General features: G+C 36.4%; 1 protein-coding gene across 6 annotated transcripts in view; it reads left to right on the top strand.

Moving 5' to 3' along the window:
- Positions 1 to 17,306, top strand: part of LOC136029451 (ninein-like protein) — a 123,318-nt gene that overhangs the window by 86,050 nt on the left and 19,962 nt on the right. For 3 of the 6 annotated variants that reach the window (XM_065707872.1, XM_065707881.1, XM_065707865.1), the window contains 4 exons: positions 4,749 to 4,903; positions 13,331 to 13,511; positions 15,171 to 15,464; positions 16,947 to 17,051. In XM_065707872.1, the coding sequence (XP_065563944.1) occupies positions 4,749 to 4,903; positions 13,331 to 13,511; positions 15,171 to 15,464; positions 16,947 to 17,051 (735 nt within the window). The remainder of the gene's footprint in view (positions 1 to 4,748; positions 4,904 to 13,330; positions 13,512 to 15,170; positions 15,465 to 16,946; positions 17,052 to 17,306) is intronic. The other 3 variants (XM_065707896.1, XM_065707904.1, XM_065707889.1) reach the window with 1 other exon arrangement.

The raw sequence follows: 17,306 nt of genomic DNA, 5'->3' as shown, positions 1-17,306 counted from the left end.
TGATTTATAGTGTTGTAAGTTGACCGCAAATTTGTTTAATTTCAGGAAATTGAGTTGACCGGGCGAACTAAAGGCGAAAACTTGCCGCTTTATCAATCGAAGTAAAGAGTAGCGTTAAAACAGCAAAGACAGGGATTCTCTTATATAAAGAAAGCTGACTATCCTTCTTTACGTTGGTTTACCAGCCCGCTCTTGAAAGTGTTTAGAATAGGATAAATATAGTCATTGGTAATTGCAGGTAAAACATATCCCAGTTGCCTCACAAAGCATTTGAACTGAAAATTAGGCTGTTTAAAACAAATTCAGGTAGCCAACAAGCCCTTTCATTTCCAAAGCTCTCGAAAATAGCCAAACCCTTTGTCACATTGTTCTTATGTTAGAGTCTTTATTCTTGGAGCTTCGATATAAACAGTTAATCTTTAACGTAAAGAACAGGATTTTCTAGATGGCAGCAGTTCCCCGTATATGCAAGATAAAGTCTGTTCGTTTGGTTTTTACGTTGCATTTTACTTTTATTTCGACGAAAAAAATCTATTAAAGTATGCTCGTTTTCAATTTCGTCTTCAAATCTGTCCGAAATGTGAGAGTCTCATTCTACACTGAGAATTAGGGTGTCTCATTTATTGATATTTGCTTCACATTATGTAATATGTTATTGTAAGTACAAGGGGGCTATTTTAATCTATGCTTTCATATAGTTCATTGGATGCGAAAGGGTGGGATGAAGTGCAAAAATTGATTTTCATTTCATAATTTTGAAATTTGTCAGCCGAGGGGGGGGGGCACATCAATGCAATCTTATACTTTACAGTTAGAATATTCTTCGCAATAGGAGGGAAGCTCTAGCACCCTCAGAACTCGTATTGCCCTTTAGATCCAAATATATTGAACCAAATGAAGGCAGGCAAAGGAGTAACCTCCCCCCTCCCATATTGAGGGTATATGAAATAGTTTGTAGTAACGAATTGTAAGTAAGGAGCGACGCGGCCCAATAGTCACCGAAAATCTAAAAACATAATTTTGATAACAATAGCTACATCAAGAGAATCGGCCTTTTCTGCTGATTCCAAATGCATAAAATTCATCATGTTTAATGTTACCTATCAAAAGCTACGAGCCTGAGAAAATTGGCCTGATTTTCAAAAAGGGGTGAAATCTCCTCAAAATATCAATCAATCTTAGTGAAATCATAGCAGATTTAGTATATCAGAGAATCCTACTGTAGAAGTTTCAAGCTCCCATCTGGAAAAATGTTGATTTTTTTTTTCCTTTTTTTTTCTTTTTTTTTTCTTTTCTTTTTTTTTGCCAGAAGAAAGACCGAGGATGCGTGTTTATTTCTTTCCTTTTTTTGTTCTTCCCAGGGGTGATCGTATCGAAGCAATGGTCCTAGAAGTTTGGGAGAGGGCTCATTTGGACAGAAATTAACAGTTCTAGCGTCCTTTTTAAGTGACCAAAAAAGCTGGAGGGCAACTAGCCCCCTTCCCATGTCTTTTTTCCCCAAAGTCTTCCAATCAAAATTTTGAAATAATTCTTTTTTTAGTATTGTTGAAAGATCTAATAATTTTGTCTTTGGGAAAACATGACCCCCTATAGCCCCCGAGAAAATGGCTACAAGTTATAAAATTTGCCCATTGTTTACATATAGCATTGGTTATTGACAAGTATACATATCTTGTTGCTCAGTGGTAGAGCATTCGATTGCAGATAGAGAGGTCATCGGTACAAAGCCGGTTGTCCCTATTTTTTTTTTTCGAGAAAAATGAAGAGCTATGACATTGAATTTTAACTTAAAATAACTAACGTTTTTATCAAATAGTTCGTGATAACAAACTGTAAGCAAGGAGCGACATGGTTCAATAGTAACCAAACTGAAAAAATATAATTAAGAAATTTGATGTTGGGAAGGATATTGTGTCTCAGAGCTCTAATTTTAATCCCGGCCGGATCAGGTGACATTGGGGGGAGTTGGGGCGGGGAAACCTAAAATCTTGAAAAACGCTTAGAGTGGAGGGATCGGGATGAAAATTTGTCGGAATTATAGGCACAAGTCCTAGATACGTGATTGACATAACCGGAACGAATCCGCTCTCTTTGGGGGAGTTGGGGGGAGGGTTAATTCTGAAAAATTAGAAAAATGATTTTTAACTTATGAAGGAGTGATCGGATCTTATTGAAATTTGATGTTTCGAAGGATATCGTGTCTCAGAGCTCTTATTTTAAACCCATGCCGTATCCGGTGACATTGGGAGGAGTTGGGGGGGCCTAAAATCTTAGAAAACGCTTAGAGCCGAGGGATCAGGATGAAACTTGGTGGGAAAAATAAAACCAAGTCCTAGATACGTGATTGATATAACCGGAGCGGATCTTATCTCTTTGGGGGAGTTGGGGGGAGGGTTAATTCTGAAAAACTAGAAAAAAATGAGGTATTTTTAACTTACGAAGGAGTAATCAGATCTTAATGAAATTTGATGTTTGGAAGGAAATCGTGTCTCAGAGCTCTTATTTTAAATCCCAACAGGATCCAGTGACATTGGAGGGAGTTGGGAGGGGGAAACCTAAAATTTTGGAAAACGCTTAGAGTGGAGGGATTGGGATGAAAGTTGGTGGGAAAAATAAGTACAAGTCCTAGATACGTGATCGACATAACCGGAACGGATCCGCTCTCTTTGGGGGAGTTGGGGGGAAGGGTTAATTCCAAAACATTATAAAAAAAATGAGGTATTTTTAACTTACGAAGAAATGATCGAATCTTTATGAAATTTCATATTTAGAAGGACCTCGTAACTCAGATCTCTTATTTTAAATACCGACCGGATCCAGTGTCATTTGGGGGACCGGAAATCTTGGAAAACGCTTAAAGCGTAGAGATCAGGATAAAACGTGGTGGGAATAATAAGCACAAGTCCAAGATAAGTGACTGACATAACCGGACCGTATCTGCTCTCTTTGGTGGAGTTGTGGGGGGGGGAGAGTAATTTGGAAAAATTAGAAAAAATAGTTATTTGTAACTTACCAACGGGTGATTGGATCTTAATGAAATTTGATATTTAAAAGGATCTTGTGCCTTAGAACTCTCATTCTAAATCCCGACCAGGACCAGTGACATTGGGGGGAGTTGGAGGGGAAAACCGGAAATCTTGGAAACTGGAAATCTTGAAAAACACTTAGAGAGGAGAGATCGGGATGAAACTTGATGGGAAGAATAAGCACAAGTTATAGTTACGTGATTAAACAAAGAGAACGGATCCGTTCTCTTTGGGGGAGCTGCGGGTTATTAATTTGAAAAAATTAGAAAAATTGAGGTATGTTTAACTTAAGAACGGGTGACCGGATCTTAATGAAATTTGATATATAGATGGAACTAATGTCTCAGAGCTCTTATTTCAAATCCTGACCAGATCTGTTGAGATTGGGGGGAGTTGGAGGGGGAAACCGGAAATCATGAAAAAGGCTTATAAATGTCGTAGATTCGTGATTGACGAAACCGGACTGGATCCGCTCTCTTTAGGGGAGTTAAGGGATGCGATTCAGTGCTTTGGGAAGTTTGGTGCTTCCAGACGTGCTAAGACAATGAAAATTCGTAGGTGTGTCAAGGAGCTGTACAAATTGACTTGATAAAGTCGTTTTCCTGATTCGACCATCTGGGGAGCTGAAGGGAGAGGAAAAATAGAAAATTTGAGGCATTTTTAATTTACGAGTGGGTGATCGGATCTTAATGGATTTTGACATTTAGAAGGACCTCGTGACTCAGAGCTGTTATTTTTGATTCCGACTGGCTTTAAGCCTCTGATTTTCCTTTTAAAGCAATCCATTGATTCTTAAGATTTTGCTAGAGCTCACGCCATATGAGCTCTTAGCTCTTGTTCCAAGATACTTTTGTTGAAAAATGTTTTTTCTTTTATCGTTTTTGTAAGAATTGAGAAAAAAACGACTGATCCACCCCCCCCCCCTTCCTAGATTTTGAAAAATACATTTAGCCCCTCCCAATTTTTAGTAAATTGACGCCACTGAAGGAGAGCTGTGCTTACCTACCTCGCATGCAGGAAAAATGAGTATTAATGTGTGTTTCAAGTAAGGAGCGACACGGCTCTGTAGTAACCGAAGCTCTAAAAAAAAAATATTTTTGATAACATTAGATACTTCAAGTGAATTGAATTTTTGTGTCCATTCAAAATATATAAACTTCATCAATCTAATCAGCCCCTGTCCCCGATATTATTTGACCCCGGGGATCGAATCTTAATGAATTTTGGTATTTAGAAGGACCTCATGAGCTTTTATTTTAAATCCCGACCGGCATTAAACCTCTGATTCTCCTTTTAAAGCAATCTATCGATTCTTAGAATTTTGCTAGAGCTCATACCATATGAGCTCTTGGCTCTTCCGACTTCGTCGCAAGTGCCATATGAGCTCTTAGCTCTTGTTTTTATTTTTATTTTTTTTGGATACGGCATTAGACTTTACAGTCCCTACCGGCGGTGCTGATCTCCGTTTCTTGGCCCTTCAGCCAGGAAGTGCAATGGGGGGTTGGGGGCCAGCCATCCTGTGCTTTCACACACCCTTCCTGTTTACCTTCCCCAGATTTCTCCAGGTACCCATTTAGAGCTGGGTCGACTCTGGCTAAGCTTACAGAGTCACGCCACTGACCCCCGTCCCAACTGAAGAATTGGGCTGTTGGATGAATATTCTTTATTCTGCATAATTTTATGAGACACAGTGTACAGCTCTTTAAGGGAAATCTGTTCCAGACAGTGTCAATGAAAAGCCATCAGATTGGTGATTCTGTAGATGGACAAATGTCCCCTAGCGTTATTGCAGCTGTAGTTGAAGAAAATAGAAGACTTCGGGATACTAATGATGAACTGCAAGCGGAATTGGAGACTACAAAATCAAGATTATCAAGGTAAAGGTATTAGAAAGTCATAATCTTTTAAACTTGTATTTCTGGACCATTGAAAGTAGGTGACCGTGCACATAAAAATTTAGCAATTTTATATTTAAAGCTTGTGGATGCAATCAGTTGTTATTTGCACTTGTTACTGGGATGTGACTTTCGTTATTATTATTATCCTTAAATTATTGGAAAAAAAATATTTAAGAATTATATTGCCGTTGATACTAGCTCAAGGCAGCTCCTGCTGTTAGAATTTAATTTTTATGAATACCTTAAACCTTTTCTCTTCTTTTTTTTCTCCGTAGAGATGTTTAGTCTACGTTCATGCGCCCCTGTTTTTCCATGTCCTTTGTTCAGTAAAATGTCTGTTTTTCTGAAATCACGACAAGATTTAATTTTTTACAAATTGTGTTTACCTGGAACCGTCTAGCGCCAGCTCAGCATAAAAGCTGATCGTATAACATTTGAGAATTTATCAGAAAATGTATAGATGGAAACTAACCTTAAGAAACATACAATAAGTCAGTCGAAAGAAAACAAGCCTGTAATAAAAGTTTCCTATTAAAATCCTTTTTAGCCAAAAACAGTTTGAGATTCGAAATGTCCAAACCGATCAGCTTTATAAACCAAATACTGAAGATAAATTTGAGAAAGAAGACATATTGCCCGATTTGATTGTAATCTACCAAAGATCTTTCTGTAAAAAGGTTAAGAATTCAATTCCTCCTTCCTGTTAATGCATCAAAGATCATCCATTTTATAGGATGTGTTTTCTTCTCGGACTCGTTGTGATTCTCACTGTTGCTTCTCTTCTAACTGCAAATTTCTTTATGATTCGATGCAACCATCCCTATTGCTCTTCTTCTAACCGCAGATTTTGTTGTCAGTTCTTTTCATTTGAGATCTTAGTGACGCTTGTTGTCGCATGTATTCTAGCCGCAGATCTCGTTTGCGACTCATTTTCGTGCATTATTACATCAGACATGCCTTTTGATTTAGCTGTTTGAATTCATTAACAATTGTTTTCAAGAAAGAAATATGCATACATACATATATAAATAAAATACATAGTTGCTCGTTTAAAACGAGTATATAAATATATTCTTTAGTTTTAAGTCACGAGATGTTAATAAGCAATTTCAATTGAGTGAAGACAATCTGGTGTAAATTCAATCACTCTTTCCTGTTAATGCATCAAAGAATCATCCATTTTATAAGATTAGCTTTCTTTTGTGACTTGTTGGGATCCTCACTGTTTCTTCTCTTCTAACTGTAGATTTCAATGACGATTTGACCTATTTGTTGTGATGTTGGTTGTCACATTTCTTCGAGCCGCAAATCTTGTTTAGCTTTGTTTTCCTAAATCATGCCTCCGACCTTTTTCCATGCCTTTTACTTTAGCTGCTCCGATTCATTTAAAATAATGTGGAAGTTTGCATGAAGTCATAGATACCAAAAAAAAATCCTCCCCAGCTTTTCCCCAATCGTCATATTTTTGCTTTTGTTGTGTTGTTATATAATTCAGTAACAACCAGGAATTGTCCTGTTTATTTGTCATCATGTGTAATTTTGCACGGGTCATAGATCCCAAATTTTAATTTCTCCTTCCTGTTTATCAGTCATAGACTCATACACGCTAAACTAACACGTTGCTTCATTTCATTGTAATTTTACTTTATCTTCTAACCGCTCATGCACGCTAAACTAACACGTTTCTTCATTCTATGATAATTTTTTGGTCTTCTTGCTTCAAATTTTGTTGTGCAACTTTTTCTTTGCAATTCAAGGTGATTTTTGCTGTTCCTTGTTCCATGGTTTTTTTTTTGCTGTTGAGTCATTTGTCATTTTGTGTAATTTTGCAACCATCATAGATACTAAAAACAATACGACCACTCTTGGGGAGGGGGGAGAATTATGTAATTTATTGTCTTGAAATGTATATAACTTTGAGGTTACTCACCTGATTTTTTTTTCTCAAAATTAAGACTGAACGATTTATCTCAAACTCGTGACTTATTTGGATTATTTTTTTAGGCCAGAAAATCCCAGGGTGCCAATTTTCAGAACAAATATGGAGCCGTTTTTGAAATAAAAATACTGTTATAAGAATATCAAATAGAATTGCGTAGCTAATGGCCAGGAAGTCAGAAACCAATTTAAGTAATTTCGCTTTCGTTGAAGCTTTTGTGTGAAATGTGTAATAAGATCCATTATACGAAATCACTTCCCGATTGTAGTAAAATTGAAAGTTTTCTCCCAATTTTTCTTTTTTTCCTTCTAGTTCTGGATCCTTTGAATTTAGAAATGCAATTGTGTTCATATGGCAATGAGCGAGGTATTTGTCGTCTATATTTTCCTTCGGGCGTCATAGTATAGAACAGATTGTCTTATACAGCTGCGGAAGGGCAAATTTCAGCGAAATTTTCGATTTCCAATGCTCTATTAAAACGTGGAAGCCGATTGGAAGGCAATCTGCCACCCCTTTCACCCCCTAATATGCCCTTAGCTCCACGAGCCACCCAGTGCGTCAGTTGGGGAAGGGGACATCATCTTCCCTCCTAGCTTTTTTGTCCCCTCCCCCTAGATATTGGGTGATATATTTTTGTTGTTTTTTTTTTTCATTTTTTCACTGAAAGATGTTTTTTTTTTGTTTTTAAAGGAAATAGAAAAGAATATCCCCTACCTAAGTCTTAGAAATAAATTTTTCTCCCCCCCCCTCATTTTTGTGAATCGACGCCACTGCAAGCATCGAGTCCAAATATCAAGATATCCATTTAAGGTAACCGTTCGAATTCTGCAATATGTTCCACCAGGGGTTATATGGTGCATGCCGCCTTAGAGGCATGGTTGTCAAGTTACGGAAATAAGAATTCATTATATCCCGTGCGTTAGTATTGGTTTTGTAAAGAGTGGTGCATCTCCGATGTGATTTTCTTTTTTTTGCCTCATCATGTAGAAGGTATGGTCCTAGAAAATTGGGTGAAGATTTTTCGATCAGAAATTGAAAGTTTCGGTGCTCATCTTAAGGGCTCGAAAGGATCATTGGTAACCAACTCCCTCTCTTTCCCCTTCTCACCATCGGGTCCCCTGTATCGCCGCGTGGCATCGGATCAAATCTGTGAGATAACTGTTTCACTCAGATTGGTCAACATTCCCGAAATACACCTTCAGGGTGGACTTGTTTTATGTCCCATGCAATTACTGTGACTAGGGTCAAAAATTAATCAAGTTACATACTCTTGACTTATATTTTCGTAGAGAAGATGGACATGTTAAACCTCGTTAAATACCTCCGCCGCCCAACCCTCTTGCTGCCGAATTTTTAGCAGAAAGGTGAGGCCTTTGCACCGTTTTTGCGGTTTCTCACTAAAATTCTATGCTTGGAACTCTCTCAGTTTTCCACTGAGTCAATCTGCAGCCATGCAATGTCTGAATTTTTTTTAATATCACTTATTCTGAGGCAAAAACAAAAAAACACTAGTTGAAGTAAGAATCATCTTCAGTATGTTTTTATGCTTGAGAGCCCTTATCAACTAATAGCACTTTGTTTTGTTTTTTGGGGTTCATTGTTCTTTTGCAATTATGTTTGCTGCTCCAAAAAACAAAATTGCAGTCAAATCGCAGTATGCGGTTGTGTCTCGAAGCTAATTAGAAGTAGGTTTTGCAATAGATGGTTGAATTTAATTGTATTCTTCAAGAAGCAGTTACATTTATATTCGACAGTCATGTTCCACATTTGTTAGTAATTTTTTCTACGGATACGTACTGGGGAATTTTTAATTGAAAGGGTGGGGTTGGGGGGGGGGGGTAAAGTTGAAAAAATTTGTTCTGCTGGCAAATAGTAAAAGTTATAAAAGAAGCGATAAAAATGACCAACGATTTCAAAAGTTATCTGTGGGAAGCCCTCGTAAAGACTTTTTACTTCTCTTTTTAACAGGTTCTGGTAGAAAAGCGGGTTCATATTTATAACGTTTTGGCTATCTCCACTTCTTGGCTATGGGTATGCCATCAGTTCCAGCAACATGGTATATACTCCCCTTACTTCCGACGATATGCTATATACTGCCAATAATTCTTGCGACGTTTCCTATCCGAGGTCCTAAATACAAATAAAAAAAGTTAAACTTACGAAGGATTATTTTAAGACTGGGATATTTTATTTAAAGACGACAATGTAATAGTGTTTCTAGTGTATTTGATTCGGCTCTAAGCAGCCGTATTTTCAAAAACCCTAGTCAAACAGATGAGGTTTTAGAGGGACAGAGGGGGCACTTGCTCCGGGCGCAGAAATTTTAGGAGCGCAAGATTTTAAATAAATAACCTAACCGTTATAATCATATTCTAATTTGCGACATTTCATTTTACTAAATTATAGTAGAGAGCTCAGTTGGTAAATTTTGTTAATAATAGAAAATGTTTATCAAAATTTGGCTTGAAATTTTTTGGACACAGAGGAGGGGAAAGGGGCTAATCATGAATTTGCCCCGGGCGTAAAGGAGGCCAGAACAACTGATGTAGCCAGGCAATGCTATTTGAAAACAGCCCTCATTAGTAATCATTTGGTATTAAACAAGTTGTTTGAGAGGCAATAGAGATTAAACTTAAAGTAATAATACTTTCTAAATCGAGTTTTGGGAGATATTCACTCAAAGCATTGTACACAAATTTAATTAAAAACGATTGAACATATTACATCTGCTGAAAAAGCAAGGATTACACTAAAAACATGGTCTTGATTTGTTTTTATCTGAATGAATTGTCTTGTTTCGTGCTTGTTTATGTTTTTCAGTCAGTCTTAGATGAACCTCCTCGAAGTGATAATGCTAAGACTGTTTTGATTTTAGTTTTAATGATCACTTATTTTATTGTAATTCTTATTTTACTTTTATATGCGCTTTGCTGGTGACAGCTCTTAGATATAGAGCCGAAGGATTCATTTAGAAATGTTTTCAGTGTCTGAAAGTAATTTCTCGTTGTTTTACCCATTGCTATTTGTACTATTATTATTATTATTTATTGAAAACCCGTCTTCGTACAAAAAGAAAATGCTGGAGCACTACAAAAATCAAAATATCACTATACAACTATGACAATGTAACTAGAGTTGAAGAAGTTGGCTCCAAGCATGCCTTGAAATTCTTTGGTTGTGTTTCTCCATAAGCTTAGCAGCGGCTATAATAGGATCTCCTAGAGAAGAATATTGACCAACTACGTGTCCAAATTGCATATCTCAGTAGGTATTTTGCGAAACAGAATAAAGTGGAGTGGATAGTTTCAATTTATCAGCATTTGTAAGAATCTTCCCATGGAAAGGTGTTAACTACTAACAATTCACTGCAGCACCAAGCCGCCTGAGGCCAACACATCTATGCGTGCTCCTCCTCCATGCCAATCTATTCGAAGACTCCCTCTTTACAACCTCCCAGGAAGTTCTTATCTCTCATAAAAATTTCCTTAAAACATCCTCCCACCCCATTCGGGGACGACCTGCTTTTTGTTTGACTCTTGATGTTGGCGGACAAGGACAATCTTTGGCAATCCGTCATCTTTCATCCAGAGAACGTACCCTAGCCATCTCAGTCTTTTTCCCATTAAAGTACTAGAAAGTGGGATTGAACCACATTTTTCATGCAGCATAGTGTTTGAGATACGGTCAGTCAGTCAGGTACCCAAAATCATCCTTAAGCAATTTCTCTGGAATACAACTAGCAAATCCTCCTCCGTTTTTTAACCACCCACACTTCTTAACCATGCTTGACTATTGTCATCAATATAGCTTCCAATAACCTAATCTCAGTTCGCAGACTTTACTTCTTGTTCTTTTAAACTTTTTTCAACTGAAATATCCTGGACCTTGGCTATTCTACTTTTATCATCTTCGCTGCACTCGCCATCATTGCTAATAATACTAGCTATTTATGTAGGTGAAGCTGTCCACTGGATCAATCTTCTCGTTACCCAATATCACTTTTACACCTTCAGCTATTCCCAGTCTCAGCGACTTAGTCTTCTTGACATTAATTATCAAAACCTATTCTTGCACCCTGAACTCGCAAAAACTTCTATAAGCTCATTCATTTTTTTTTTACATTTTGATCTAGGATGCTTAAATCGTCAGCATAACCTAAGTTCAAAAGAGTTCTACTTCCACATTTGATTCCATGTTTGTCCCATTGCCTTTGCTGTGCTCCTTAGGACAAAGCCCGTCAAAATGGTCCATATAAATAAGGATTGAAAGCAACGCTGCTTAACTCCTGTTTTAATACGAAACTAGCTACTAACCTCGTTTCCTACCTTAACTGCTGTAATGTTATTCTCATATTAGCACTAATCGCTTCAAATGTATTTAACTGTTATACCAAAGGCGCGCACCCACGAGGGGAGGGGACTAAATGGTCTGCAGTCCCCCCTCCCCTCACGAAAAAATTACATTCTGTTTTTAAATCCACCATTATTGGACGCATCGCATACTGAATAATGGTTTGCGGGAGTTACATTTCACTACAACTACGAAATATTCAGAGGTTGCAAGAATGACTAGCGTATATGCCTCTGCTAATTTCTTTATTTATTCTGTAACATTTATAAGACTGACTCCTGTCTGTTGTTGAAGACGGCGGAAAACGGACACATTAGCCTCCATTTCCTCCCATTTCTGATTCGCAAAAATGGTCATAATTTATTGAAGTTCTCTCTTGAAAGTAGTTCTCTTGAATGTAGAGGGAAAATTTATCGCTGCCCCCATTCCCCTGAAAATATTAAGTAATGCCGAGATTCATCAAGGATTCATAAAGATCGTGATGGCCTCAGACAATTGAAACTAGGGTGGGATTTGGGATGTCTGTGAGCTTCTGAAAACTGGATCAAGAATACTCGCTGAAATGATAGTAAAAGTGAAAAGGATGTTTGGTTAGTATTCCAAATGCTTTGGAATAGTTTCTTTGTAATTAGATTTCAATTGGTCTAATCATGAATCAGCATCAGGAGGATAAGGTAAAGTTCTTAGGACGATATCTTATACATAGAGAAGCCGCATAAAGTGAAGCAGCCAAAAACCATGCTGCTAGCGCATATTTGTAAGTCAGGTCGTCCAGAGGTCTTTTCATGAAATATGCGAAGGAAAACAAAACTGCTCTCAAAACGAAAACTTTGCATAACTTCTATCGAAAATTTAAAACAGTTTACGCGCTAAATATAAAATAATAGTAATTAGGCCTGTTGGACAACAGGTCTTAAAAAGAGAAAAAAAAACTTAGTGTATACTATTTTGAGAGGATGTGGGATCTTCACTCACCAAATTCAACTTTACCTTCCCCCCCACACATAAACACACACCCGAAATAAGAGCTGTCCCCAAAGGTATCAACTCGATCATCACCGTGAGACAAAACAGAGTAGACTTAACAAAACAACAACTTTGGAAATACTCATTTACAAAGAGCGGAGATTCCATACCCCTTTAATTAAATTTTTTGTCGACCTGCATGTGTAAAATAGTCTCGTTCAAATTTTTCTCCGCAAATGCAAACTTTACTGAAATATTTCCTGCATAAAGACGCTGATTTCGGGCTCGAACCCATAAATGCAGGATCAGGAGCCTAGTGCTCTAGAATCTCAGCTAGTCACGTTTGACGTTTGGTTTTATACCTTCTTGCATTGATATGCACAATTAGACAGGTTCCTATAAAATGGTATTTTCTAGCGTTATCAACATTGTTAATTACAAACAGTATTGTCAAATTTTTTGTAGATCAACTGGACTAGAGTTAATTATGGAAAAATCGTTGTAGTTATGATATTATGGATAGGCCGAGGCGTAAAAGTCTACATATATTAAAGAAAAAGGGAGCCTTCTACCCATTGGGTGGGATTAAAAGCATATAGATTTATAATTTTAAACAATACAATATAAAAAAAAACCTTAATAATATTACGTCTATGATTAAAAAGAACAAAAAAAAAAAACATAACTAATAGGCAAGAACGATGAATCGTTAATTAAGGCGAAACATTAAAGTACAATATTAAAAAAAAACCTTAATAATATTACGTCTATGATTAAAAAGAACAAAAAAAAACATAACTAATAGGCAAGAAAGATGAATCGTTACTTAAGGCGAAACATTAAAGCTAGAAAATTATATCTAAAAACCTAATAAGAATAGAATCTGTGCGTAAAGGTCATCAAATAATTTTTCTTGGGTAATTTTGGACTTTGGCAGGTTCTTTGGAAATTTACTTAGGACAGTTTAAAGGCTTTGGTTTGATTCCAGTTGGAGGGGCAGACTGAGTAATATGAAGTACTAGAGAAGATACTCTTTCATGTCAAAATATAAATCAACTAATTTGTATTTTGGATTTACTCAACGCAATGTAGTAAACCCAAAAACTGGAAAAAGAGATATTTTTCATTTACGGAATACTTTTATTTTCCAGATCACGTTCTTCAGACCTGTCAAGGTCAGTGCAATCCTTTTCGCGTCGTTGTGATTCTGCTGATTATGATTCAGATCCTGAAACCAGTCAGTTAAGATCAAGAAAACTAAGAAAAAGTGTTGGGATTTCCGAGAGTATTGGTGACTTAAGAGGTGATTTGGACAATAAAGAAGGTCAAGAGGTAAAACTCCCTCCCTTTTTCTTATACTTTTGGTTCATTAGGGTAATCGTTTGCATAAGTATAAAGTCGCATAGCCAACCCATGATTTTTGTCGCCTGTGTTTGCCAAATCGTAAATATTTGAACAAGAATAATGGACTGGAAATATTTACAGGTCTCAGAATCTGTTTCAATCTCTTACATTTTCAGCAGGAAAAAATTGCAATCAGTAAAATACGGTTGAGATAGTAGCAGAATCTGATAGGAAAGACAGGGTGCTAAAATTAAGGCCTACGTATCTAGGAATTGGGTCAAGTTGTACTTTCCGTAGGCTTAAGTGAGCCAAAACCCCTTTCAATGATCAGCGGAGGCTCTCTCGATTCCAAGAAAGAGCTTGTCTGAATCAATTCTTGTTTCGAAAATATTAGGAGGTTTATCATTGGAGATTAGTTTAGATAGATCTTGGTGGTTGATAAATCTAGAACAGAATTGCATATAGAAGCGTTGGTATTTAACCTTGCATTAAGGCTTAGGCTCTCACTGTACTAAACTTATCTGGTCTAATGTTTGGTGTTGTACTTTCGACACTTGAGACCTAAATATCAGATTATCAAATGCAATTTTAATATCAGTTATTGTCGTGCTCAAATTAAAAGGCAACAAAGGTAATCAGTATTTACTTGAAGGTATGATTAACATCTACCTGTGAGTTCGCATAACCTTTTTTCTGCGCTTACGTCCATGAGTTTGGCAAAACACAAAACTGTACCTATGAAATCGCTCCGTTGCATTTGTTACATAGTCGTGAAAAAATGGAAGTTAAAATACCCAAATCTGTATTTTTAGCCTATAGCAGATATTTTGAATTTACGATGATTATGCTTGTCAATGGCATAGTTAAAATATTTCAATTTAGTCATTGAATCACAATTATCTATGCAGTTTCAGAGGGAAAAAATGGAGGAAATCTCAATAAAAAAGAATAAAGTCCGTATTTCTTGAAGGCTTGGAATATAATCAGTTTTAGTTCTCAGTATATAAATGAACCTATATTCCTATGTTTTTTTAGTGTGTTCTACAAACTCTAGAGGTTAAAAAAAAGAATTTGTACTTTGATTGATAGTCTATTTATATTATTTTTATTGATAGTGTATTAATATTATTTTTTTTGCATATCCAGCATATTACGACTACTCACCGTTTGAAAGATTCCATAAAAATTGTGCAAGTGAAATAGTTTAGTGGCAATAATTAATATGATATTTTAAATCCTTCTTGACCGTTTCTGTTTTCTAATATTTTTTAATGTTTAAAAAAAAAGAAAAAAAAACTGTATTCATTTCCTATTAGAATCTACCTAAAGCCTATTCACTGTAGAGATCGTGCTAACATCAGGCTGTTCATAATGAGATTTAGCTAAACTCCAGTGGTAATTAAAACCAAGTACCAAAATTCAAATGAATTCTGCTTTTGTATTTAAGCTAAGCTTGCCAATTAGAAACCATGTATAAAAAGTTTTAAAGGAGTTGAAATTAAATATTTTATGTTGAAAATTGTGTTCTGAAGTAGGCAGAATTCTCCGATCGGATAAATGGACCTATCAGTAACCAGATTTCATGTGAATGGCCACTTTTTTTACTCGACATGTTTATCATATTTAAAATCCTCTGTTATTCATCAGGTTTTTGAGCAGAGTATAGCGACTCAACTTTTTATGGCAAAAAGAAGTAGCAGTTTTGAAAGCCTGTCTAAACTAAAGGGGAAACTTGTCAAGGTTTTAGAAAGGTGGAAAGCTCATTTTAATGAAGATAGCTCTGGTAGCTGTAGCTCTACAGAGACCTTGAGAGAGAAGCATGAGTCATTCCTTCAAGAAATTGAGAATAAGCTTATTGAGGCAGCTGCTACAGAGTCAGTACTTGTTGCCCAATTAGAAGATTTGAAGCAGAAATACGAACAGCTTCAAGATATTCAACAGGTAGAACCTTATTTTTGATTCCGAACTAGTCATAACTCTATTCTAATAGCCTAATTTTCTCATCGACTTTTTTAGACTTGTCGGCGTAAGATTATTTCGTAGTTAAATACTTGAACGAATTACTGCTCCTACGAAACGCTGAAAACCGAATTTCGCTAAGCTGTACATAAATAAATAGTGTTTAAGTTAACATAAGCATTTTCAGGCTCTCACCTGCCTCTTCAAGCGATGAATCAAAAATGACCACGTTGTCGTTAATTAAATCATGATTCTTCAGTCTAAAAATTCCAAAAAATCATATGGATGACATGACACAGGTATTAGAATAACTGCTATTGCTTTAAGGACCTCTGAAAGCCTAGAACTCCTTTTCAGTTTTCGCTATTTTCATTGTGAATTATTTTAGATAAACATTTTTTAATGTTTTTTTTTGTGCCTAGAAAGGGTAGGGTAGGTAGGGTAGGTAGAAAGGTATAAAAAAAGAAGATAAAAGGTGTTATGCGAAAATAAAAGAAAGTGGTGGACAATTTTGAATTCGGAGATGAGCCCCCCCCCCCCCCTTGCGTACGGGCTTGAATCCCACCGTCGGACAAATAGTAATCCGGAGTAAAAACAAAAAGAGAGATATGAACTTTAAAACCAAAATTTGAAATAAAAATAACTGAAATCAAGCTTTAATACAACTGAATTTAATAACTGGACATGAGAATCCTAACTATTCAGCAAAACAGCAACAGGAAAGTTATTAGTAAGGTCGCTCAAAATGAGTCGCTTGATGAATCCAAGATAATCTAGGCTAAGAGAAAAGAAACTTTTGCATACTGATTTGAAACTAACTAAATTGACTTCCTGAAGTGTTAGTTGCTCCACTAATCTATTCTCAGTGACACTTAAAAAAGCTCTCCTGTCTGCTTTCATATTCTGCCTTCTTACAACTGCTTTCCTTTCTATTCTTTCATATTCTGACTTATGAATTTCGTACAATTTTCAGCATCATAAGTATCTCTGTATTGGTGCGACTTACTAAAAGAATTAAAACATTGGCTCTACTTGTGAACTAGTAACTTGAATCAATATGAGACGTAGCTTATATGTGTGCTATTCTCGTTGTTAGAATCGAGATTTTTTCTCAAAAGGTTTATCTATGGTACGATTGATTATTCAGTTTTAACATATCCTTGTTGTCAGAACGAACCATCTCCGAAATCACCCATAATGAGGGCCTAGACAGGATTTTTTTCTTGGGCCACTCCCCACCCCAATTACACCAGAATACTTAATTTCAATAAGGGTACTTTCGTAGTTCAATATAGGTCCTACTTCGAGAGGAGGGAGGGTAGAGTGTAAACAACTAGCGTTTTTAGGATACATTTTTCACTTCTTTGTATTCTGAAGGAAGAGTCCTGTGGGCAGGTATAGATGATTTGATAAGACTTCTTTATAGAAATAAATATGAGTGAATCATCACATTTGTTTGAACAGGTTGTGGAATACGAGGCTATACCACTTTCGTACCAAGAAGAAGAACGATTTCGGAATTTAGAGAGGCTCTTAGTTTCCACTACTGAAAGACTACGCAATAAAGAGGTACAAAGCATGAAAGGAATGTGCCAAAACACACTTATTCTAAGGATTACTGACTCTGGTGATGGTTATGCATGTACTTTATTGAAATAAACCTCTTGGTAAATCAAAGTCACCGCTTGCACCCTAGTGCCTCATATTTATGTACATCAGTTCTAAGGCATTTTTTCTATAAATATTCTTCGTAAAATTTCAATTTTAATGGATTAATCTGAGCTACCAAAAATTTGCAGTATACTGCTCGTGGTCTAACTCTCA

This window comes from Artemia franciscana, chromosome 1 (genome assembly GCF_032884065.1).
Source record: "Artemia franciscana chromosome 1, ASM3288406v1, whole genome shotgun sequence".
Lineage (NCBI taxonomy): Eukaryota > Metazoa > Arthropoda > Branchiopoda > Anostraca > Artemiidae > Artemia > Artemia franciscana.
This window is presented reverse-complemented; position numbering and strand designations above follow the sequence as displayed.